Here is a 27,470-nt window from a genome sequence, read left to right as displayed (position 1 = left end):
TTCATAGGGAGCTTTTCTCTAATCAAGAACATAGGTTTTAATGAATGAATACAGCATTTTAACAATAAAAAAATAAAGATATTTTCTTAAGTACACAAGTTAACTATTTTAAATGATTTTAGTATGTAACAAAAAAAAAAAAAAAAAATAGATTGCTTTTGTAACAAACAACTTCGAAATGCAAGAAAAAAAAAGCAATTAGTAAATTTTAAAATATATATGTATAAAAAAAAAACTTGGTTATAAAATTAAAGAATTACTTAAATCTGAAGAAAAGAAAACCTTTATAATCTGCGGTGACAACAAATAGTATAACAGCAAAAAACAAAGTTTTTTTTATTCAAAGTTCAATTTTAGCAATTAAATTAAAAACGCGAAGAAGTAATAACTTTTAATCTTTTATAGTATTAATTCAAAAACCAAAGATTTCTTCTTGAAATTGTGATTACAGTACTTAATTACTTCGAGACAATGGAATAAAGGCAAAGGAGCTGAGGCATTAATGAAGGCTTCCTCTGTGCCTGTATGGTTGTTTATTTTACGTAGCATTGAAAGCGTAAAAGGAAATTTGAAGCTAGGTAAAATAAACAACCTAACAGACACAGAAGCAATCTTAGGAAGTTCATCCTGTGGTTAATAAGTAAGATTCAATACTTTGACGTTGAGGAAAAAAGATGCACAAATATGCGGCAGTGTATAATCGCACCTCATTAATTTTACTTTTTTTTTGAGCAGTTAATTGCCGGAAAATGTGTACTGAATTTAGAGTACTTAATTTTGTAAAGCAAAAAAAAAAAATTTCTTCATAAAATCAATTTTCCCTGATTTTTTGTTATTTTTTCAAAATTCCCTGATATTTCCCTGCTTTTTCCCTGATTAGTAAAGTTCCCTGACTTTTCCCTGATCTCCCTGATTTCCCTGATCTGTCGCCACCCTGGATTAATAACAGATTTTTTTTTAAATACTAAGAACTTGTCATAATGCACTCAAAAGGACAAAATAACTTTTCCGGGTCAGAAAAGACAATTTAAGTATCCGTGTAGTTTTCAATTATTCCAAGAAAAAGGCTTCACAAATGAAGAAAAGTACGGCTCAAGTCATGTAGAGTGTTTTATCATTTTTTAGCTTTCAATCATAAATTTAAGGGCTGAAACATGCATATTTTTCTTAATGGGAAAGTTTGATTTGAAATGACTTGAGCACACTTTTCTTCGTTAGTGAAGACTTCTTGAAATAATTGAAAACTACAGGAACACTTTGTCCTTTCTTATATAATTGCCTTTCTGAACCAAAAAAGTTTTTTTGTCCTTTTGAGTGCATCATGTGAAGTGCTTAGTATTTTTCAAAAAAAATCCGTTATTTTGAAGATTTTCGTTTTTAAGCAAAATTTTTATTAAGCGTTAAGTTGTACCTTAAGATTAAACAAATCATTTAGTGAAATTCCGAAGCCTCGAAGTTCGCTGAGATATAAGCAAAAGAATGGTTCACAACATACGTTTAGTGATAAAGAATCTAATATGTCTCTTTACTTAGCCCTGTTATCGATTATTGGCATGGATGAGGATAAAAACCCTAAAAAAGCAGCGACAGTGAATAAATTTCATTCTTGCTCCATTGAAGCCTTGATTCATTAACAATACTGTTGCAAGGCAACAAAATTTGTAAGAATGGGTTTTATATTCAAACATTTAATGGGGAAATTGCATGAAGTTTGCTGTTTTCCATCCTAATTTTCCATCCTAACCGAAAAAATAATTTTATTTTAGAATTTTAATTTTTCAGCATTTAGCTGTACCATTAAATTAAGCAAATCATTAAAAGAAATCCCGAAATCCGTAAGTGGTTTAATTGCTGAGATATAAGCGAAAGCAGGCCTCAGATTTTTCCGTGACAACCAGGCCAAGTAATAAAAGTGCTTAATAAAAATGAGGGTTATTTATCCAATTTTCAATTTAAATACGCTGGAATTGGTTACTTGAATTTTGATGATGTTGCTAAAAAAATAAGTTTTAACATACTTTTTTGTGTATTTCCTGAAAATAATTGAACTCAGCGAGCATGACCAGTTTTAGTTTTTAGTATGGCCCTGGCCCATAACTCAGGGGCGTGCGCAGGGCGGGGGGGGGGGGGGGACTCGAGATTTTTAAAAGGGGGTTGAAATATATTTAGCACCGTAGGAGTTAACAATATGGAGGGGCGACCGTAAAAGTCATGTGCGACGGACCCAAAAATTTCTGTGTATGCCTCAACCATTACTAAGCTAGCTGGAGTGACCATAACTGGTCAAACCAGTGCATTTCAATTTATGTCAGAAAAATGTATGAATCGTTGTTGAAAATAATGAAAATTTCGCAGCTATAAGAGTGCGAAGTTCTAACACCTTGAGAATTAGTTTTTACCAAGAACCAGAACTGTAACATCACAGTTCAAAAATAATCTAAGTTAAAAAAAACCCCTAAACCATGCCCATTAGTTAGTCATTTAATGTAACGCAATTCTCCTGATTTTTTCATTTTTATTTCGTCTATTATATGCTAGTAATGACCTCTCCGGAAGTGGAAGCTGAAGCGGCTTTGATGTGTGAAAGAGAGAGAGTGTTTTGTTTGAAAAAAAGTTACTATATGTTTGAAAAAAAAATGGCATTTGAACCCATGCACTCCACAAATTTTTGTTCTTGTGCTAAAATATAAATAAAATTATTGAGGTTCATACAACGTAAGTGCGGCTTACTAAACGCTTGTGCTTATAAATTAATACGAGTTGTAAACTTCTGTCTGCACATTCTACAAAAAGTACAATAAATTTTTTTTAAGATCATTTTTTTCTTTTTACTGAATTTTTAAAAAAAGTCAAACACAAATGAGAGACTTTTGCAGGGGTGTCCATCTCTAAACGCACAAGTATTCTTTACTACATTCAAAAGTGAATATTTTGATCCGATCGGCTAATAATACTGAACTTTATTTGGAACTTAGAAGCATATGAGATGAGAAACGCGGTTTTCGAGATGAAAATATATTGTTGGTTAGTTATTGTAAGTTAGTTGGCAAAGTCGTCAAATACGATCCCCCCCTCCTCCCCCGCTGAATTTTGCTTAAATGCACAACTGATTATGTGCAAAATACTAATTATCAATTGTTACAAACTAATTATCACTTATTACAACTGCTATTCAGAAAAATTTAGAGAAAATAGCTTCCAAGTTCTTGATCAATCATTCAATGAACGCTAAAATTAGCTATTTTAAAAAAGCGATTATTTGCTCTTTTTTAATAAAATATTATTAATCGGTTTTAATAAAGTAGATTATTATTTAAATAAGCATTTGATTTTTTAGTTTGAACAAATAATTAATAAAGTCATTGTACTTAATTTTTCAGTTGAAAATAATCTATAAATGTTTATTATTTTCCTTAGAATTAATTAATATTTTACTACTAGGGTGTTTTTTAAATTAATTGGAGACTCCAGTTTTCCCTGGAAGTGGATGCATGAGCCGAATATTATTTCCTGTCTGCAACCCTGACGATTGCTCTCAATGAAGTTTCCCATTTTGCATAGGCAAGTGCAACCAGTTTCATCACGTGGAACTTTTCAAAAGCCCCCCCACCAAATCCCGAATGGTGCTAGCCCAGTTGCTCTCTTATCTACCACTTTGAACTTTTCAATGGCAACCCACGCTCTGAACCCCGAATGGTGCTAAAAATTTCGCCAAGATAAGGTGCCAGATTTTTAAGCTTAGTAGTTTCTGAGTACCTAAGCCCCTCCCTTCAAACTCTACGCAGAGTTGGAAGACACCTGATTGGTCAATTGTGTTTCCGGTCAGTTGGGCGGAGCCCTCCCATGGAGAAATTTTTGAATCAAATGGGAAAACACCGTTTTTGACATGATATCATCTTTAGAGTGGACGCTCTACTCGCTAGACCTCAATCCCCTTTATTACACTGTGTGGCCTGTTTTAGAATCAAAGGTCTACTCTAAACTACACATAAGTTTGGACTCTCTAAACCCATTGCTTTTAGGGAATAGGATTGATTAAAGGACTAGTGGCCCTTGAATGAAAAGCACCTCGGTATTAATTCAAAAGGCGGCCAGTTTGAAACCAATTAATTTATTGATTGCTAAAGGTCTTCTCATATTATTATTTTTGTGATTTGTTAATTTATTTATTTTTAATAAAGTTACAAGAAAAATTGCTAGCCAGTTTTTTTTTTCTCTCTCTCTGCCGCATTCTGTACATTTGGTTTGAACTGTCAGCAAAATCATAGTTCTGCGATAAAAGTTATGAAGTTTTATGAAGAAGGAAAATAAATTCTTCACTAAGGATATTGGTTTACTTTTTTTTTGCAAAAAGTATTAAATGTTTTTTGATCTATATGCAAATTACATTATCATACAACAACTTGCATTATCAAAGTTGGACAGTATTTAACATACAAGGAGGAGGGGGGAGGAAATTGCATCAGAATTTAAGTATGAGAAATTTCTAATCTTTTTTTGTTGAAAGTTTCAACTGAAACTTCTTGAAAAGTTGAAAAGAATAATTTTTCAATTTTTCCGAAGCAGAAATAAACCTCTTCAGAAAAAAAAGTTTTTTTTTCTGAAATTTTCCGTTTTTTCCGATTGTTTTCATCTGTAGTCATAACTCAAATGCACATGTATATATTTAAAAATAAATAATTATATAAAGGAAATAAAATGCTCAAAACAAAAGAAATAATGGTTGAATTACTCTTCGACGAGGTCTTCCTAAATACTGCATCAGAAACCAAACAGTTTGGTCGACAAATTCATCAGGGCAATCTCTACGCCTATCTTCATCTCTTTCTTTCATGTTTGCAATCAAATGCTATAAAGAATAAAATTATTGTCACATTACGTCTGAAAGAAAATAAACACACACAAACTTTAATGAAAAGTTTTTAAAAAGGTAAAATAAGTTTTCCATTTTTTCAACCCTGATCAAAGAGGCAGCCAATGAAGGGATCACTAGGGTTTGATAGCCCTGAGAAATATTTATTGTGAAAATTTTATTGCAAAAAAAGTTTATTGATAAGTTACAGAGTTGCAATTAATACAGTCAACTCCCGCTACAATGTGATTCGACTTACGCCAAATGGCTGTAACGCAATTTTTTCACCAGAAAATAATTTCAGACCTAATGCAAATTCTTCGACCGCAACATGAAAGTTTTCAGAAGGGAATCGCGGTGTGAAAGTATTGGCTTTGTTATTGGCTACTACTTTTTTTTTTTTGTGAATGGACCTTCATCATCACTTTGACAGCTGAAGTACCAACACCATTCTAGTCCGAACATAGCTTTGTTTGTGTATATAAATAACTATACTGCCGTGCTAAGCACAAAAGTGGTATCTGCACAATTCATCGAGATTGAGTTACAGTCACTAGTGGTCCTTTGTCACATATTTCACCTAAATACTGCGTTTTACGGTCATTTGTCAATGGGAAATATTTTTTAAAAATTTCTGAAAAAGTTGCATCCGAATCAAATACATGGAGACAAACAACTTTAAACGGTTATTTCTCCTTTTGAACTCAGCTGCAGATATCACTTTTGTGCTTAGTACGGCAGTATACTCCACACTTAACTTTTTTTCATTCTAAATGCAAAAGTGATGAAATATATTGGCACCTAAGAGCACTATTCCATCTAAAGTGTGTGAAGACAGAAAGAAAAAGAAACTTTCTGACAATTAAAGAAAAGCTAAAGGTTTTCAATGTGCTTGAACAAATAAAAAATGCGTCGAAGGTAGCACGACAATTAAGTGTGAGTGAATCTCCTATACGTACAATTAAAAGTCAAGAAAAGGAAATCGGTAAAAGTTCACCAAGTAGTGTCTAAGCAAAATTATGAAAATGGAAGCTGCTCTTGTATTGAGAATTGAAGAAACCAGGAAGAGGGGTGTTGCCATAGATGGAAACGTCATAAAATAACTAGCGAAGTAACGGCATAAAAAATTCATTTATAATAACAATTTTACCACACAGTATCATCTTCAACATCTTCATTTTTTAAAGTTACAAATATTATTACTGAATCTGCTGCACAGTATTATTATAATACATCATTTTTTTTAATACATACTGTATGCACTGTACTGGTTTATTTTATGTTTTATCTTTCCCGTTGATAGCTGCTTTTGTGCATTGTAACAGTATTTCATGTTGATTAAAACAGCTTTTTAAAAAATACAAATAAAAATTCAGTTCTTTATATAAGAAACGGTAATGCATGGTTAAGAAATGGATTAAAACAGTTTGAGATAGTGCTAACAAGTGTCTAAAATAATCAGGTATGTTTATAAAATAATTTACACATACCCTTTTCCACAGAGCGAAATTTCGACTCACCCGAGGGGTTTTGGAACGCATCCCTAGCGTAAGTCGGGATTCGACTATATTCTAAAGTTTTAAGAGTTTGTGCTTTCCAAAACAATAAGCTATATACAAAATATTTTTTATTCCCTAAAAAATATGAAAAACCAAAATTAAGTCATATGACTGGAACGAGAGTTATTCCTCAGACCAATTACCTGCGTACTTTGTCAACATGAGTCCAACTAGTCATTTTCAAACATTTTATAATTTCATAAAAAACATTAAAATAATTTATCTTTAAACTCATTGCATACCATGTATTTCTAATGTTAACCAATTCATTTATTCATTTACTTTGTAAAGTAATTTGATAAATAGCTAATATATAAAGATATGCTTCCTTTAAAGAATGCAGAAAAACTGCACAAAAAATATATTTCTTTGGCTTGCAGGTCAAAAGCATGCTTACATAATTTTAAAGCATTGCTGCAATTTTGCTGTTGGCTTTACACCTTACCATAAAAATGGGTGACTATGGTACAGTTTTAGTACATTTCTGACTGTAATTACTCAACATTCATTCCAAAAAAAAAAAATGAAGTTGCGTTGATATTATAGTTTAGGACCTGGGCTTTTGATTCCGACCCTGAAATAATTTGAAACTTTACCCACACCACCTCCAGAGCGGTTTTTCTTTGTACTATTCTCACCCTCTCATTGTGGGTGAGAAAGGTACAGCACATGTTTCAATGTTTTCATATAGGTTTTGGTGGTTTGTACCATATTCTACCTCTCTTATATTTAAGTAGAAAAAAATGTGATGAAAGTACGAAATAGTGATTCCTACTGCACTAAAAGTCCCCCAACATGAATTTTCAAGCTACCTACAAACAAGTAGCACCAGTTGCTCCTAACATATAAATTCACAATCACCAGGTTATTCATCTGGCGGGCTGTTTTGACAGTGATAACAACTCTCATCACCAGAGAAGGTTGCACAATAGTTCCTATTGAAACTGAGATAGCCCAGAATGCACTACGAACACTTATTACGTCAAAACTGAGGTTTGTATCAATCTTACCCTCCAAACCATTCTCACCCACTTTTACGGTATTTATCAGTCAGTTAACAGAAGAAATAAAGAGCCCACTGGACTAAAATTTAAAGTTTTTTTTTTTTTACAAGCACTGAGTTTTTATAAATCCTGCTTTTTTTCCCCCCAAAAAAATAAAAACAGCTCTAAATACAGTCATCTGCAAATTTGAAGAATAAAATATATGGAATTCTGATATTTATCAGAAAAAAATACATGAATGATTCAAGGAATTATTTTTGACAACCTTAAACTTTCTGATAAAATAACTGATAGCTTGTTGAAATGCTAAAATTTGTAAAACATGAAGAATGAAAGCAATGCGTTTAAAATTTTCTCAAATAGTGTTAACAGAGGATGGTATTTTTTATCACAAGAGGAGAGAGGAAAAAGCACAGATAATTTGTTGCAGCGTACAAACTACATCTCATTAAGTTTACTTTTTTAGTAGATAATCCACGAATAATGTGCAGGAAATTCTGGTACTCAGTTTTGCAAAGCAAAAATTACATATCCATTTATTCACTTTTCCCTAAACTTTTGTTATTTTTTCGAAAGTCTCCATTACCCAAATTTTTCTCTGACTTACCAGTTCTGTTGTCTCTTTGAACAAATTCCCCATTCAAAAAAGAAAAAAAAGGTCACTAGTTCCGGATAAAACTTTTTCTCATGGGCATTCCTTTACTTTGCCCCAGATCTTTAAAAAAAGGCAGAACACATCTTGATAAAAAATATTCTTTTAGTGAAAAATGTCTTTCAAAAGAATTCCGCAGAAAAGTGCTAAGTTTTACAGCATGATCTTTCCACACAATCAGGGGCAGATCCAGAAATTTTTCAAGGGGGGGGGGGTGGCCAACTATACCTCAAATGCAAAAATTATTAATTAAGCAGGGGTGTCTCTCCTCCAAGGGTGATGTCCACCCCCTTCTTCCAAATGGGAGAAAAACCTTTTCCCTTCCCCCCCCCCTCCTGACCTTTTCAATGGTACAACCTGCGCCATGGATCATATTCTCTCAAATTTTCATCAAAACTCGTCCATTTCTTAAAGCAAACAGGCTTGTTACATTACCCTAAGCTGTGAAACATATGATATTACAGCTATAAAGTAGTTAGAAAAAGGTTAATATTAATTCCATGCACTTTTTTTTTGGATTCAAAAAATTGAAGTTTTATAATAGTTGTAAAAAAATTCTTGTCACACAGGGGTCAGCTGACCCTTTGACCCTCCCCTGAATCCGCCCTTGCACACAATTTCAGCAGACAAGGAGAGTAAATATATATATATATATATATATATATATATATATATATATATATATATATATATATATATATATATATATTTCAGTGCTATGCTGCCATGAATTTCGCAAAAGAACATTTCCCCTAGTGATCAAGTGTTGATAAACTTTGAGTAAACAAGGAGGGCAAAGTGAAAGTAGTGTACCTTCATTCACTACCTTAATTTCATATTTTTTTAAATGATAATTGCAATACATTACTTACAAAATTTCTTTGAATAAATTTTGTTTGCCGTGCTATTTTTGCCGTCGCTTTTTCCATGCTATTCAAGCCTTTTGATCATGTGTTTCTTTCTTATTTACAGGAAAGTAAGCTTTAAAAGGGGGGGGGGGGGAAACGGAATGGAAACGTATGCCCAATGGATACCACCTAATACACCTAAAATGTACACAACACAACAACCAAGAAATTGACTGAAAGACAAAGAAAGTTCTTTGAATGACAATTTTAAAACTGTACATTATTAATTTGCATTACAAAATTTAAAAAATTTGTCACAATTTAAATGTGCTTGTTTAAAACTAAGTCCATCCCCCCCTCCAAAATAGACAACAATGCCACTCTGGACAAGTACATATGAGATAGTGAGAAGCAAAGGGATGAACGTGTTCAATTTCAAGTTATGAGTAGAACACTTTTAAAATTGCGGCCCTTGGAAAGCTAATTTTTTTTTCTAAATCATGCTGTATAACAGCGCTTATCATAGCTATTAGTACTATCTCCTGCTCCAAGAAATAGAAAAGGTTCACCTACCAATTATACTGGTTATCTCTATATTTTTAATTTTGGCACTTAAATCCCTTTGCTTCTCACTGCCTCATATTTAAAATACAAAATCAATAAGATATGGAAATATGGTAAAAATAAGTACTAAACATATACATACATTTTTAAGACTATTAAGATTAGGAGGCTTTTCACAAGAAGGAACCCAGATTTTTATATCATCATCCAAACCACTTGATGCCAAAACTGGCATGATTGGATTTGGCTCTAAGCAATTTACCTGAAATATTTCAAAGTTACATGGTGATGTAAGTTGCAGCAAATACAATACAATCAAGAAAACTAAAAACGATCTTACCACTCCATTTTCATCTGCATACATAAACTGCACAACATGCTCGGATTGCTTCTCCCAAAAAAATATATATCCGCAATCACTGCCACTAACAATAAATTCACTTTTTGGACCAAAATAATTCACACCTTTCACTAAAAAAATAAATGGAAAAGAGCTTTGTGACATACATGAACACTATCAATGTGCTTAAAACTTAAGTTTCCATACAAAGCATGTTACAAAAAATACTGTATATTTTTTAAATGCATCAATACAGAGCAAATCATGTTATTATGCGGCAATCAAAGACTTTTTTTTTGCAAGAAAAATTAATGTTTAATATTTTCCATTTAAAATTAAGTGAAATAGGGAAGATGTTTCAGTGCTACTACTGAAATATTGTATAATTTTCAGTTCTAAAAGAGACGTAAAACCTAAAAATTAATTCGTTTGAAAATTGAATAACTTACAGAATGCTGTGTGTGCAAAGATTTTAAAAAATAACAAACTTATATGAATTACATGAGATTTCTTGACATGATAAAACAGAGCAACAGTTATTTTGGTACGATTGTAACTGGAACTAATGACCTATGAATTTGGTGCACTGAATTCAAATATGAGTTTTCACATAGGAGCTTGAATTTTTAAAAATAAGGTTTAAGTGAAATATACGAGACACAGATTTAAGTTAAATTCATAGATCAAAGCACAAAACATGGAATTTTTATTAATACTATATTATACAAGTATTCAGAGCCTGATTAGAGAACAAGCCAACTAAGCCATAGGTTTGGGTCTCTAACTTTTAGGGGTAAGCCGGCAAAATAGCTAAAATTGCTTAGTCTATTGTTTAAGAAAAATAAAGAACATAAAGTGTTTTCCTTTATTTCCCTTTTTTCTGTGTACTTAAGGGGTGGGATGCGTGGCACCCTAAGAAATATTTTGAATGAGCGGTTGAGCATCTTAACAGCCTTGAAATCGGCATTCTTGGTTCTAAAGGAATGTTTATGTTAAAAAGGTTCGACTATAATCTCCCCCCCCCCCCCGCCCGAAAATGCCCTAGTCCTACCACTCCATCAGGGGTGCAAGAAGACTCTAGTAAAATGTTCTGAAGACGGAGTTAAATTTTCGGAAACTCAACAACCCCCTCCCTTTCCCGGAAATACTCTTCAAATATGCATACAAAAATCATTGAAATCAATATATAAATTTTTAAAAAATTCAATTTTTTTTTTATATTTTGGTTTACAAACACCCCTGCACTCAATATTGGGGGGAGGGGAGCAACACAATTTCTGCTGGACCCTGCACATATTATATATAAAAAATCTAATTCGTTGAGGAGAAGCAAATGTATGCAAGGCAAGAACTCAGAAATCGACAGATCTTGGAAGAAAACAGACAGATATTGGAACTAGACTAGAGAATTGGTTGGACTAGAGAAAAGCTACAAGGACTTAGACTTTGGGCCATATTTCCATCTCCGCTTTGGAGATATGGATCCTCTTTCTCTATTTTGATTTTTTAATCTGGCCTGCAATACTAAACGCCAACTGAGGCTATCTTTGAAATGTCTCTGTAAGTCTTTGGCGTATGTTTGAAAAGTGTAGCGGGTATTTGAATTTGAAGTAGCAAAAATGTATAAGCTGAAAACTCACTACGTACAAAATAGAATTGATTTTTATTTGAGTTCTAAAATATTGCACACATTATACTTAACAAAAAGGTTAGGAATAAACTTAAAGCGATAGCAAGCAACTTGCTTGCGTGTCGCGACAAGGTTTTATATCTTCTACGTGATGCATATCACGTGATGCCAAATTTACATAATCTGGCCTTGCCACATACTCCCCCTGCAGTCCGAAAGGCATCATAATTAAAAGCGGACTACAGGACGAGAGATTCTTCCAGAGTTTGTGACAGTATTTTTTAACGGTTCTGAACTTGAAAGCTCAGAATAAAAAAAAGCGGGTTTGAGTCGATCAATAGAAACAGAAGATTTTTTTCCATCTATGTCCAGATGAAATACTTTATCATTTCTGGAAATTACTTTGTAAGGACCAACGTAAGGGGGCTCCAGAGGTTTACGCACACGATCAACTCGCATAAAGACATGAGTTGTAGTTGACCAGTCTTTAAACACAAATGTAGAATCTTTTACGTGACGAGAAGCTGGAGCAGGTCTAAGTTTTCTCATATGTTACGGCAGAAGATCCACAAAAACCAATGGAGGAATTCGTGGATGGGAACCTGAAAAAAATTCTACAGGTAGTGTAAGAGGTTGACCATATACAAGCTCAGCAGGCGAAACACCAAGGTCTTCATTTACACTTGAACGGATCCCGAGCATGACAAATGGTAGGGAATCCAACCAATTTGACGAATGAGCCATCAAAGAACTCTTTAAATGACGGTGAAAGGGCTCTACGAATCCATTCGCTTGAGGATGATAACTAGTACTTTTAATTTGTTGAGTGCCCAGAAATTTGCAAAGGGAAGTGAAAAGATAACTTCGCAGGTTCGAACCACGATCTGTAGTGAGAACGCGAGGAACTCCGAATCTAGAACCTTCCTTCACCCAACCTTCACCTAACCTTCTAAAAACGTTTTAGCTATAGTATCTGCAGTCTGGTCTTTCATAGGAAATGCTTCCAGCCATCTGGAGTAACGGTCAATGCACGTAAGTAGATAGTAGTTTCCGCGAGCAGGTGTAAGCGGGCCAACGATGTCTAAATTAATGTGATGAAATCTCGATAGAGGCAAAGGAAATGTGCCTAGAGCAGATTTTGTATGTCTTGTGATTTTAGCTTTTTGGCAAGACAAACAAGACTTACACCACCTTTGACAGTCCTGGCTCATAGATTTCCATACAAACCACTCTTTGAGTAATTTCAAAGTAGCTTTAATACCAAGATGAGACAAGGAATGTATGAAATCGAATACTTTCCGTTGAAAAGTCTTTGGAACATACGGTCTTGCAACTTTCGTTGAAATATCACAATATAATGGCTTGTCGGTCGTAGTGAAAGACACTAGTTTGAGATCAAGACCGGTACCCGAATCAAGCAAAGACAACAATTCCGCGTCCGTAGATTGATCAGCAGCCATTGTAGCGTAGTCAATAGAATCAGAAAAATTTCGGAAATTCTAGAGAAAGTATCCGCGACTAAATTTTTTGTACCGGAAAGATGTTGTAGATCCGTAGTAAATTGACTTATATATTCCATATGCCTAATTTGGTGTGGAGAATAATTATCGTGCTTTTGAGAAAATACGAAAGTAAGAGGCTTATGATCTGTAAAAATTACTGTTTCTCTGCCTTCCAACATATGTTTGGAGTGTTTGACAGACAAATAAGCAGCCAACAATTCACGATCAAAAACACTATATTTCTGCTGTGTGCGAGAGAGTTTTTTAGAAAAAAACCTAAGGGCTCAACTACCCCATAAACGCATTGCTGCAAAGCAGCTCCAACAGCAAAATCACTAGCATCTACTGATAATGATACTTTTGCATTAGGGGCAGGGAAAGCTAGAGCAGTAGAGTTAATTAATAATTCTTTACATTTTTCAAACGCGTCAATGGTCGTTTTGTTCCACGAAATAACAGAGTTATCATTTTTTACTTTTCCTTTTATATAGTCATTCAAACAACCCTGAATTTTAGCAACATCTTTCAAAAATTTACGATAAAAATTTAATGTTGCCAAAAATCGTCTCAACTCAAGAACTGTTTTTGGCAAGGGAAATTCTTTGATCGCCTTAATTTTTTCCGGAATAGGAGATATTCCTATTTTCGAAACTGGAAAACCTAAGAAATTTACTTTAGGTTTTCTAAAAACACACTTTTGAAAATTTATAACCAAACCATGTTTACTTAAAGTTTGAAAAACACGTTCTAAGTCTTTTTTATGACTTTCCTCATCAGAAGAAGCGATTAATAAATCATCTACGTATGCATAACAACAATCTAAATCTCTTAAAATATTATCCAGATATCTTTGAAACGATTGTGAAGCATTACGCAATCCGAAAGTCATGTAAACATATTCAAAAAGTTCGATGGGGGTGGTTACAGCGGTTTTTGGTATATCCTTTGACTTGACGGGTACTTGATGATATGCTTTAACCATATCAATCTGACTAAAATTAGTTTTTCCTCGCAAACTAGCAACGAAGTCGTAAATATGAGGTAATGGGTAACGGTCAGGTATCGATTAACTGTCTATTTTTAACGTCAAACTAAAAGTGAGTAAGATTCTAAAAAATCAGCGCCAAGTATGGGATGAGAATCATCCGCAACGAGAAAAGACCAACAAAAATTTTTTCGCAACCGAAATCCAAATTTAAAGTTATTTTCCCGGCGAGGTCAAAATTTTAGACCCATTTGCCGCATACAACTGTAGACTATCGGGCTGCCTACGATGTGTTAATGCTTTCGGGTAACAACTCAAGACAGCACCACTATCTACAAGAAATTTCAATCTAGTTTTTGAATCAGGAATAAATAATCGACTTCCATACGCGACCTGTACCGCCGTCGATTGAACGGTACCGCCAATCAGTTTCCCGAGTAAGTGCATTTACTGGAACATTTGAAAGCTTTTTCCGTATATTTAGAATGATACCAACATAATTTATGTGGACTATCAACTAAGTTTTGTCTAGTTTTGGACTTAGAACTAGATGCTCTATTACGAAACTTATTGTTATTTCGAAATCTGGAACGAGATAAACGTTTTACAGAATATTTTAACTCAATAATTTCATTTTTGAGTGTTTCAATTGTAGAATTACTTTCAACACTAGAAATTGCAAATGAACCGTTTGAAACTTCATTAATTTTATCGGCAATTAAAGCTAAACCAGCTAAATTATCCGTAGAGGCTGATAAAATTTGCTGCATATTAGTAGGCAAACGTTGCAACCATAAATTACGCAACAGGTTTTCGTCAATGTTTTTACCTGCTAAATTCTGCATTTCATTTAATAAATGAGAAGGCCGACTATCACCTAATTGAAGATCGCGCAATAACTTTTGGAGTTTAATTGATTCAGACTGAGCAAAATAGGCAAGAAGTTTTTCTTTTAATTTGGAATATGCATTATCAGTCGGCGGATCGAGAATCAATTCTTTAACGCAAGTTAGAACCTTTGTATCTAAAGCAGCAACGACGTGGTGAAATTTTGTTAATTCGATAACAATGCCACTTAACGTAAAATTGGGATTCAATTTGGGGTAAACCATAACTCAGAGTCAGTTTCCCAAAATGGAGGTGCTTTAAATCCGACCCTGGAAACTTCAAATTTTGAATCACTTGGAATACTAACATTTTCGTTCAAATTTTCCATAGACATAATTTTAAACTACATCATACACAGTTTAATTATATGTATCTATAAACACAGGGCAGAACAATTGAATAGAGTTTCTAAACAATATAGCTGATCAATCCAGAACGAAGAAGAAGTCCTTGCATTAGATAAAAAATACCGGCAATGAAAACAAACAATGCTTCACTTACCCAAATGAAGAATTTAAAAGCATGGACGTTTTCACACATCTGAGAGTTCGAGCACAATAAACGTGTAAACATTTTGAATGAATAGTTGAAGTCCTTCAGTGTTGAAATCTTGACCACCAAGTGTTCAAATATTGTGAATACAGTGCAAAGTTAGAACTAGGAATTGAGTCACCAATGTAGCGGGTATTTGAATTTGAAGTAGCTAAAATGTATAAGCTGAAAACTCACTACGTACAAAATAGAACTGATTTTTATTTGAGTTCTAAAATATTGCACACATTATACTTAACAAAAAGGTTAGGAATAAACTTTAAAGCGATAGCAAGCAACTCGCTTGCCTGTTGCGACAAGGTTTTATATCTTCTACGTGATGCACATCACGTGATGCCAAATTTACATAATCTGGTGTTGCCACAAAAGTAACAATATTTGTATCTTTTTCAGTGTCACGTCCATCACTGACGACCAAGCCTGGATCTAAAAATTTGCCCCCTCCCCCACCCCCGGCAACAAAACTTATAGGGTACCTCCCCAGAGGCCAGCAGTGTATGCAACGCTAACAAATCTTAGTGACAGTTTTTTTTTTTCAATTTCTTGGGTTGTTGGGACTTTTAAGGATGTCCCCCCTCCCCCCCGGCACTGCGGGTACACAGATTGGGGTCTGCTGATGACTGCAATCTTAAATGACATTATCATAGCTGCAGCTTTCATCAACAGAAGTACCCGCACATGTGCTCTCAAAACCCCTCCAATTGGTACAAATTGATGACAGGTAAAGAATTTATTCATCCCATTCTTATTTTTACAAATTTTAGTTTGATTGGTGAAGAATGCATGGAATGATTTTAAAATTGATGAAAAAAAATACTTCGTTTCAATTAATTTGCACAAGGATGTATATTACCATTCTGTTTCCTACTCAAAACTTTTTAGAAATTAAAAAATATGCACACAATAACAAAAAATTATATTGAGCATCATGCAGCCACTTACTCATTACATTAACAGTGGTGATTGAATTCTGGGTATACACCAGAATTTTTGGTATTTTTTTTATGTGTTCATACCAGAAATCTGGGATTGTTTGTTATGCTTTTTACTTTATCTCCTCACCTGTGAAAAAAAAAACGTTTCCTTACTCCTAGTTTTCTGCAATTATGTAGATGCTTATTAATAATATTCACCAAGTACCTGTTAAAATGGAATGCTAAAACTGCTCAATTTTACACCAATGTTATTTTATTTGCTTTTTATAATTTTGCTGCCATCATTTCCAAACACACTTTCTCTTTGCATCCTATATGAGAATTTTAATTTGCTCAATTAAGCACAGGGGTAGAAGTGACCGACTAGTGACATATAGGACATTTTCCACAAAAAATATAGGACAAATATAGGACACATTATACGAATAATTTTGCAATGAAAAAAGAAATAATACATATCATATATTATTCAGTTATTCTTATCAATGATTTTGTTTTGAAAAAACCTCAAACAAAATACCTTACATCTATAATGACTTTCCTGTAGTTGAAAGAATAATTTTTGAAAAAAGTGTACTTTATAGACTAAATAACTAAACAAAATTTGAACAAAGATAATTTTTATTTTTTCTTCCTCACTCATGACCCAAGTACTAATTCCACTGCTCTTAGATTTTATATCTAAACTGAACCCTTTAACACTTGTATTAAGAACAAACAGAGCTTGAGAAGGATCCTTCTAACGTTTTTCAGAGTTTTCTTTATGCTTGAATGTTTTAGCATGCTGCCTCAATTGCGAAAATCCACTATTGCTTATGGGCACTGAACAGTTGCAAAAATGGCAAAAAGCGGTAAAATCATCTTTTCCTTTAGTGCACCATGCACCAAAATTTGTAGAATTAATGTCCTCCTGGCTCAACAACTCCACATGAAATGTTGTTAAGCGATGCGATTTTGCCATTATAATTCCACTTATTACAGCAAACTACGTTTTAACACCATAAGGAATTAAACATTCCACGATCTCAAAATACCACAAAAAGAAAAGATTGCAAAAAGAAAATTAGAACATTTCGATCGGAAAATGCACTGAACGCAAAAATATACCAACAAAAACCATGATGGAAAACAAAACAAACGGCTGTTGCCCCCCTCCCCCAATGCAAAATTCTAAAATCAAATTCAGCATTAGTTCTCGAAACTCCACCCACTATAGAATGACGTCACATTGCTGTAGCCAATGAGAGAAGATGCCTGTTGCAGAATTTAGTCAGTTGAGTTTTTTAATTTGAAATTAGTTTGGGCACGTACTTTCAGCGAAAAATCCGATGTCAGAAAGTTTATTTACCGTTCTTTTTAAAAGATATGGTATAAAACGGGAATATAGGAAATATAGGACATTTTTGAAAAATATAGGAAATATAGGACGATTTTGATGCTTTTTTTGAAAATATAGGAAATATAGGATATATAGGACTACTTCGACCCCTGTAAACACTTACCATATTTTAATAAGAGGCAAATAAATGGAATTTCTTTTTATTTTCATTAAAATCATAAACTGAAAATTTTCAAGCAAGATTTTGTACCCTCTATGAATCTTAAACGTCAAAAAGTTAGAAGCTAAATGTCTGGTTTAATTTTATTTTCCAAGGTTCAGGTACATTTTCTCATGACATTTTGATGCCCATCCTATCTCCTCTTTGCTACACCCACCACCTATTTCAGATGCTCTTTAACTCAAAAAAACTACTTCCAGAAAAAGATGAAAATGAAAAAAACTAAGACTGATCAGCTGTACAATTTGACTAATAATATAGAAATATGAAAATATAACAGAATTTAATTGAACTGTGTATATAACCAAGAATATTATTATTATTATAAGCTGAACTAACCTGTTTGACTATTTCTGTGCCCTGAATATCTATGAACATACTTAGATGTATCAGATTCATTTGAATCAAATATATATATATCTTCATCATTGTAAGAGGCAAGAATTTCTAAATATGAAAGGAAAAAAAAAGCACATTAAATGTACAAATTAAAAAAACATTGGTCAATTCATTATCATTCACTTTAGCGGGGAATTCAACTGAAACGCGTTCGATCGAATCAGGAACGGTCGAAATTCTCCTTCGAATTCAAACGTTTTCGGAATCGTTCAAATTTTGCACTTCAACTTGCTTTTTGACGTTCGATCGAAACGCGTAGGGTTGCAATCAAATGTTTTCCTCACTCGACGTTTCGTCATATGGCCGGAAGTTTGAGGCAGCCAATCACAAAATTGAATGAGGGAACGAAGTTACCTGTAACTGCAGCTGTTGTCCTTGTTTATGTTTGTCATGTCATTCTCGTTTCGTGTGTTTATTTTTCCGGATATCTGCAAGTTATCTTTTACTGTTACATGCAAATCTGAAAAAAGACACATACACATTTTTTTTTTCTAGAAAGCTACCGAAACTTTATAACCATAACCATTTATTTGTGTGGTTCTTTTTCTTCTTAGAATAAAAAATATTTTTTTAATCTCATGAAGTTAAAATGTATTGTAATTTTAAATTTTCATGGTTCATTGTAAATCGCAAAAAAAAATACATTGATCTTACTTTTTCCATGTAACTTGCATCACAAACAATTGTTGCTTTTATTGGTTTTTAGTTATAATAATAGCTTAGCTCAATACATTTTGCTTTAAGTTGAATTTTTAGAAGTATATTGAAGGGGGGGGGGGGGTAACCGCCGCTCAGATGCAATTTTATTTTCACAAAGCACAATTATTCTGAGAAATGTCAACGGAAAATCATGGACTTGAAAACTCTGAAGATAACAGATATCCTGTACATAAAACTTTGAAACAAAAAATCTTTTCAATCACATTTTGATTGAAAAGATTTTTTGTTTCAGTGGTGTATTACATCTATTAAAAGCAACAGCATAGTTGAAATATTGAAATTTAATGAACAGTTATTAATTGCAAATTATTGATTTGTTTTTACACTTATGATATGTATGTTTTCTGTATAAAAGTAACCTTTTAAATAATTAGAACTTCATTTTATCATTGGATTTAATATTTTTACGAAACAAATTACAGTTAAGTGTTCAGTGTTCTGTAAATATTTAATGTTGTTAAATTTCTTTTCACTGATTTATTTTTTTTATAAGAAACATTACTTTAAAAAATAAGAGAGAGCGTTTGGTTTAGAAAATGACAAAAAATGCAATTTACGAGTAGCAGTATAATTGATAGAAAGATGCAATCAATAACCAAGTACGGCAAAACAATATAAAAAAATATTTTAAACTTGAAATACTTCCTGCTTTTTTGTAAATAGCATTACAACTTTTTTTTTTTTTTTTTTTTGAGCAATCACGATTGCTTTTTGTTCTCACTTGACTGTTTTTGGTGTGCTGTGATTTTATTTTCCCACCGCCTCCCTCTGTCAGCACCACCGTCGACTGGCCTCACGACGCGGCTCCTCCAGCAAAAACCGTCTCCAGGTTGCATCCATATCCTACATACACACACGCATGCCTACACAACACACACTTACATGCATACCCACACACTCATGCCTGCACACAGACACATACCCACACACACGCCTGCATCAGAGACAAATACCCACACACACATGCCTGCACACACGTAAAAAATATGTGATTGCGAAAAACATAATTTGAATTCAAGATGTCAAAATTCAAATTATTTTTTTTTTAAATCAGTCTTCACAGAAATTACACTCCTCCCCCCTCCTCCAAAAAAAAAAAAAAAAACAGTTCCTGTAATTAGCCATGCAATGTTTCATTAAACAATAACTACCATTAGTTTTAAATTTATCAAAATTATATAAACTTATCAATTGTGCATAGTTAACATTGTTTTCAATAAAACAAAACATTTATTACAAGTACAAACTCATTTATTGCAGATTTGTGCTACACAATTTCTAACATCATTTGCTTTCACAAATGCGGAATTATTAGTTTTCTTTGCTGTCATCATCAGTATCTTTGGCACTCATACTTCTCTAATGTAAGAATCGTAGGTACAAACCTGATCATCTTTCAACAACTCCAATTATTTGCAGTTATTGTCAGAGACCTAAATTACAAAAGAAGGATAAGAGTATCAATGCATTATCAAAAATATGTAACACACAAGGCCGTCCACAGAGATTTTGAGTCCCATCACAAAATGAGTTTTCCGCCCCTCCCCCCCCCCCTTCATATTGTTTACTTCTATACTCCAAGCCTAGTTTTGAAAATATTGGGCCCCTATCGGGTGCGGGTGTCCCTTCCCTCTCCTGTGCACACTCCTGGTAACAAATAAACTTTTTATGGAGTACACTATCAGGAGTCTCGTCATAAACATACACGTCAAAACAAAAAAAATTACCTACGGTAGGATACTTGACTAGATTTTTTCTTGGCAACAGGAAAATAAGCTGACACGCTGACAGCAAGCAAAATAAGTAGTTCAAAGCACTGTGTCGAGGTTTGAAGAGATATTAGGCAGTTTTACTTTAAATACATAGTTAATTTGTCAAACTGCTGCATGTTTTTTTTTTTCTTTTTGCTATAATTTTTTTAATTAATAATTTCAATTTTACAAGCAGCAGTCTGTAGTAAATGTGTTAGAATGGAATGTGCCAGCCAATAACTCAAATACAATTTTCAATCTCTTCTGATTCGCCAAGTAGGTAGCTATAATTTCTGTAAGTTACCGCCCATTGGCCAGGGCTAAGGCAGAAATACATGAAATACACCGCCAGCTCCGTCATTCCAGCCGAGGACTGCAGTTTTGTGCTTATTAGCACTCAATTTATTTGGCACTCTTGGCTTCCTTAAGAGGTTTTCCACCTCCAGCTCAGTCACTTCCTATGCCCGGCTGTTGAGTGCTAATAAGCACGAAACTGCAGTCCTCGGCTGGAATGACTGAGCTGGCGGTGTATTTCAGGTAGCTATAGTTCGGCCAAACCTAACCTGGCAACGATGCAATACTGAGATAGGATCTGTCTAGCCTTCACAATACTGCCAAGTTAGGTTTGCCCCAACTATAGTAAGTATAACATTTTATCTGCCAACTCGATTTTTCTACCGAACCTCATTACTTGACTCTGAAGAAAGAAAAAAAACTTATCCGTGAAAAATATATATTTCAGAAAGTTATATGAATTAGTTTGAATATATTAAACAATAATTTCAAAAATAGTGTCGTAAAATGAATCATTATAGATATAATCGAGCTGTATCTCGATATAAGGTCACCCTTCCGGACTGTTTGAAACTGATCTTAGAAGTGGGTGACCTTATAAACAATTCATATTCATTTGTCTACAGTTTCTTTTAAGCTTAATATATTCGTATACCTAGTGCTGTACCCAGTATTCGGTATATCGTTGCTCAGAGCAACAGTGAGCTATCTAATTCCAGAAATAACACTACTGTTGCTCTCAGGTGACGATATGCTCACTGGCCCCTAAAATTTAATGTAGCAGTCTGCGCTATGACACCCCTGTTTAAAGTATATGCTCAGTGCTGGCCTGATCAGAAAAACCTCGGACTTGTAACTGGAGGATTTCGAGTTCACTGATGGTTACTGGGGCACGTTAAATATGCTGTGGTCACAAAGTCCTCGAAGTGAAACGATACTTCTGATGGTGCTGGACCAGGGATTGCTCAATTTCTGGTACAACAAGGTTAATCAAAGAAAAGCCAAATAAAAAGCAGCTTTGAAATTGATCTCCTCAGCATTGCAAATCTCAAAGTAACAGGTCAGGCACCTGTTCTACAAATATACTGGATCCAACATGTCACACAGGTGACTTAAGAAAAAAAAAAGTCTAGGTGACAAGTTGTTTTAGAGCAAGATTCTTTCAGAAGATCTTTCAGATTTTTCCTATTAACTCAGATAAATAATTTGTTGGTAACCTACAATTTTTTTCTGGCTACCAAGAGTTCACAATTTTTGTCGGACTCTGCACATACACTGTACGTGTATATACTATTTTAATTTTACATGCATATGTAACACATCATGTTTTGTACTCACAATTTGATATTCACAGCAAATTTACCTCTTCTGTTCAAGTAGGGAACCCAATAGGTACTTGCACCTTTGTTTGATCAGTTGCATTCCGTCCGTCATTTTCATATTTCTTGGGAACTGAAACTTTTGGAAGAATTCCATTCTCCTGCCCCCCTTGGAAGATTCCAGCGTTGAGAAGGTGTAAGTGGACAGCATCTGGAATGTCAAAGAAATTGCTAAGAATAATGTGATTAAAAGTTCTCAAAATAATGTATTTTTTAATGAAGAAAAATAGTTTTTTATTCATTTCCTTAAAAAAAATATGTATTATGCTCATTTATACAAATAACAGGCATTTAAACGCTTGGAAGAGGGGAGGGGGAGGGAGGAGCAATATACAAAACTGTTTTCTTGAAAACCCAAGTAGTTTAACTAAACCTAGAATGCTTCAATTTGTTTATTGAAATCTAATCAGTTACAAGAAGCAAGTTTTTATAAGACAGAGTTGTTATTCATAAAATTTAAAATAAATTTAAAAAAACGCTAGTATTTTCAGTAATAAGCAATATCTTTTAATTAACCTTAGATGTAAGCAGTAAAAGAATTTTCGGAAGTAGATATATTCATTAAATAAAGTAATAATTCATTGGATAATTTCATAAAATAATCAAGACTCAATGCTGTCATATGTTACAATTACTTCGTAATTAGAGGAACTTTTATAAAGTAGCTTCTTGGCAAACAAATTTTGATTTAATTTTGGAAGCTTGTCACGATGTTATCAAGTTTAAAAAAAGGATGAATGTTTGAACTAGATAAAAACTTAATTTTAAGCAGCAGTCATCGTTACAGAAGTCATAAAAGTATTTATTTGTAATAAAAATGTAACACTCACCTGCAAATCAACTGCGGATGCGAATATAGCGAAATATTTGTCATCAGCGATAGCGATTTCTGGCCGCTACACTTCGTACGCCATTGCTGGAAGATAAACAAAAATCAATTGAATCTTCCCAATTGTTCGAATTCAACCACTCGGATGGGTCACGTGGTACAAAACGTTCGAATCGTTTCAGTTGAAGCCGGAGTCGCTGCTTTTGATCGAAGCGTTCGATGGAAAAGGGGAAAACGTTCGAAAAATGTTTCAGTTGAATCTGCCCCTTAATCAATATAGAAACAAAAATTTAATTCTTACCTTGTCCATTATAATTATAAGCAACAGAAGTAACATTAGCCCTTATGTCATTGTTTTCCTAATAAATATATTAAAATATACATTATTGTTTTCATATAGAAAAATTACAATATACAGTGAAACTTCGTTAAGTTATAGTGCCTAGAAAGAGTAGTGTGCCAATCGACGATGTTTTATCCGCGATTCTTGAGGACGAACTTTCGGACATTTTCAGAGCTATTTTTGACAGAGTTTACATTAGTTATTGTGAGATTTAGTTATAATTTGGTTATTGTTAATGTTGTTTTTCTGCATTTCATAAAAAAATTAATAAAGAGTTTTAAAATATTTTAATGGATACATCAAAGTCGATTATTAAGAGAAAAAAAGCTACATCTTGTTTTATTCCAGCATGCAAAAGTGGTCATGGATCAGGCAAAGGAAACGTTTCTCTTTTCAAAGTTCCCGAAGATGAGGAGAAGCTTAAGAAATGGAACTCTTTGTTTTCTTCTAAAAATTTCAATGCCGTAGTCTGCGCCATAACCCCCCCCCCCTCCCTCCCTCCTCAGCACTTCTGTGAAGCTAAGGGTAAATTGCTCGAATTGCTGGTTTGTCGAGCTGACCGATAGCTTCTCTTATTGCAGATCAAAATATGCTGATTTAGCTTTGGTGTGCCCCCAAGAACAAAAAGAACTCTCCCGTTCCCCCAAATTTTATGAAGCCCCACTGCACCCAAAAAAAATTCCCCAATGACACTTAAATAGTTTTTAAACAGTTCTAAAAGTCTTGATGGGTTAATCAGCATCCCCCTCCCCCACCTTGGCATCCCTGTTTTAGCTTTAGCTGCAATTATTAAAATTACTGGAACATTTACTTTCCGAGATGGCCGATAGATTTGAAAATTGCAGATGGTTTTGCTATGGGTATCCCTTCCCCCAGAGCGAATGTGCAACCCATCCCCAAATTTTACGAAGCACACACCACCCCTCAGAAATGTTATCCCCCAAAAACAAGACTTTAATCTTTTTAAAGCACTCTTTGTAAAAATTTGAATGGCATAAACAGAGCCATACCCCCCCCCCCTACACACACACTTTAGTAAAATAATGCTTAGTAATAATTAAATTGCTGGAATGATTACTTACCGAGAATTGCCGACTGATTTTCTACATAACAGAAACACATATACTGATAGTTACTCTATGGATGTTTCCCAAGAGTGATGACGCATAACCCCTCCCCCTTATTTTAATTGGCATCCCCCATTAGTGCTTTTTCAGTTAATGAGATTAAAACTGTTTTGAAACATCTCCTACCAAAATTTCAATAGTGTAGTCTTCACCATGAGCCATCAACCCCCCTCCCCCCCATCCCGGGGTCGGCACTCTTGCTTTAGCTACAATTATTAGGAAAAAATACTGAAACATTTAATGAACAAAATGACTACTAACTGTGTTATACAAGAACTTTAGTTAGGAAAGTTCGCCCCTAGGGTGATAGCATCCCCTCTCACAATTTTACAGAGCCTCCCCCCCCCCCCAAAAAAATGGTTTCCCTAAAATTGAGACTAAAATTCTTTCAAAATGCCTTCTTTTGACATTTTCGCTAGTGTAGTCACCATCATGAGCCCTTCCCCCCCACTTCCCTTCCCCCCGACGGCACCCCTGCTTTAGTTATTATTATTTGAATAAATTAATACAATATTTATTCATTCAGTGGAATGCTGAAACTTTAGCAAGAGGTACCCACCTTCAAAAGTCATGCTCCTCCCTCCCTCCCCTGCAATTTTAGCAAACACCCACCCCCAAAACGCACCCTTTTAATGAGACTAAATCCTTTAAAAACAAATGCTAAACTATTCATTTTTTTAACTTTTTTTTTTTAAATTCCCAATTGCTGTAATGAAATATCTGGCGAAATAAAGTAAAATACGAAACCATTATTACTAACAAACTAGTACTAAAGTTTCAATAAATTATTTTTAAAAAATTGATAAAAGCGTATAGTGTACCATATTCATTAAAGAGGAGTCATGTAATGTTTGTGCGGCTTCGAAAAATAAATAAACACCCTGGGGCACATATAGAATGCGTTAGAGAATCTATCTTTTACGTTGAAATAAGTTCAATCCGAAAATGGGGCTTTAAAGCAGCGAAATTTGCATGTTATCGCCCATTTAAAATGCATCTGATTGAGAAACATAGCGTGCTCCCTGGGTATAGCGGCATCTGCGTTTTCCGCAGATCTGACCTCACTTTTCGTCCGTCGATTGGCTCACTACTCTTTCCAGGCATTATAGTTAAGTAGAAGTTGCAGCAAAAGCGAAAAAAATTCGAATTATCCGAAATTCCACTTATTGAAAACAAAACTATAGATTAAAGTAAAATACTACCGCTGAAACTCATTAGATGTATATTATAAGCACAAATTGATAGAATAATATACTTCGTATATTACATGCATACTTGACGTAATAAATAACGAACAAAATTAAGTAAATTCAAAAGTTTCTATAGGTTTGAAAACAATTTACATTTTCTGCTAAAATGATGAATTGAGCTGATATTAGAGGATTGGCTTGGAATTATTGGAGCAGAGTAAGTTTCAACAATTTCATGAGGGGAAGGGGGCCTGGGAATCAAAACTGACAAAGGTCCTGCCTTGGCTCTCGGCAGTCCTACAATGAGGAGGTCAAGTGCGGTACCTGCACATTTTTCTTTTTTGCATTTTTGTTTTCTTTTGTACTTCAGCTTTATTGCACAAGCTTGCTTAATTCGGTTTCTACTGAAAATAAGGCACAAGGAAAACATCAAATTCCAGCATTTCCCTATAGTTAGTATGGAATCCAAAACACGTTTCTTCAAAAATCTCAAAACCTCATTCCAGCAGATACTGTGCTTTACCTTCTGATAACAGTATTGTGCATAGCAAGTAAACTAATTTTTAAATTTACAGCTAATTTCCCGCTATTTAGGATGAAGGATGATTAAAACACCTTTTTGGTCAGTCAATTGTTTGCTTGTCCCCGAAATGCCTGGGTGATTTAAAATTTTATTGACAAATTTTAGCTGAAGCATACTTTCTACATGACAGAAGTTATAGAACAACTGATCTTGTATTTATTGAGAAGTTCTTTAAAATGTGAATTTTTGAAAGTGTCTCAATACCTTTGGCTATATGGTGTAACTAGAACATAGTATATTTGTGTTGCCAAAGATATTAATAACAAGCAGGTGTAGAACCAAGGCTGCAGAATCGGAGGCAGAGGCCAATTGATTTTGGGGTAAATTAGTCAGAGTTGAAAGTTCTAAAATTTCTGTAGAGGGAGTTGGTCATTTTCCCGCCGACTCCACAGCCCTGGTTGCAACCCAAACTTAAAAACTTTATACTATGTGAAGAAAAGTTTTAAATTTATAGTTCATTTGTTTTTCCTTTGCTTTTAGCAAAACAATAAGCAAGTTTCTACTATCTATTAGTAAGCAAATTCCTACTATCTATTAAAATAATAAGAACTCTGTAAATTCTTATTGAATATTTAGCTAGATTGCTCTAATAATACTTGGTCAAGTCTAAATTATGAGATAAAGAATACTACATAAATGGTCAAAAATTTGTGACACCCCTCATGTTGCTCACAAATTTTCATGTGAAACAGCACTGATTGCAAACATGTATATCAGATGCAATTTATTTGTTGCATGAGCAAATATCAGAAAAATTATAATTTTCATTACAAAAATATTGTGGTACATGAAAAATATTTACTGAACTTAGTTTTCACAAACGATATAGACAATCCTGAAGTAAAAATTTGATATAAAAAATTATATACCAGATGCAGTGGACAGTACTGCTTTAAAAACCCATCATTTTTCTTTAAAAATCTAGTATCATATACTCTGAAAAAATAAATGTAAAACATATTCAAAACACATTTCAATGAACTTC

General features: G+C 33.9%; 1 protein-coding gene across 1 annotated transcript in view; it reads right to left on the bottom strand.

Annotated features, from left to right (window-relative positions):
* Positions 1 to 27,470, bottom strand: part of LOC129222313 (DDB1- and CUL4-associated factor 8-like) — a gene marked incomplete at its 5' end in the record, with an annotated part of 47,074 nt that overhangs the window by 7,847 nt on the left and 11,757 nt on the right. Inside the window, 6 exons of the mRNA XM_054856802.1 lie at positions 4,733 to 4,849; positions 9,622 to 9,741; positions 9,820 to 9,950; positions 18,210 to 18,317; positions 23,544 to 23,601; positions 27,355 to 27,421. Of these exons, the coding sequence (XP_054712777.1) occupies positions 4,733 to 4,849; positions 9,622 to 9,741; positions 9,820 to 9,950; positions 18,210 to 18,317; positions 23,544 to 23,601; positions 27,355 to 27,421 (601 nt within the window). The remainder of the gene's footprint in view (positions 1 to 4,732; positions 4,850 to 9,621; positions 9,742 to 9,819; positions 9,951 to 18,209; positions 18,318 to 23,543; positions 23,602 to 27,354; positions 27,422 to 27,470) is intronic.

The sequence above is a fragment of the Uloborus diversus genome, chromosome 5, assembly GCF_026930045.1.
Source record: "Uloborus diversus isolate 005 chromosome 5, Udiv.v.3.1, whole genome shotgun sequence".
NCBI classification, from domain to species: Eukaryota; Metazoa; Arthropoda; class Arachnida; order Araneae; family Uloboridae; genus Uloborus; species Uloborus diversus.
Note: the sequence above shows the minus strand (reverse complement) of the source record. Positions and strands in the feature narration are given on the sequence as shown.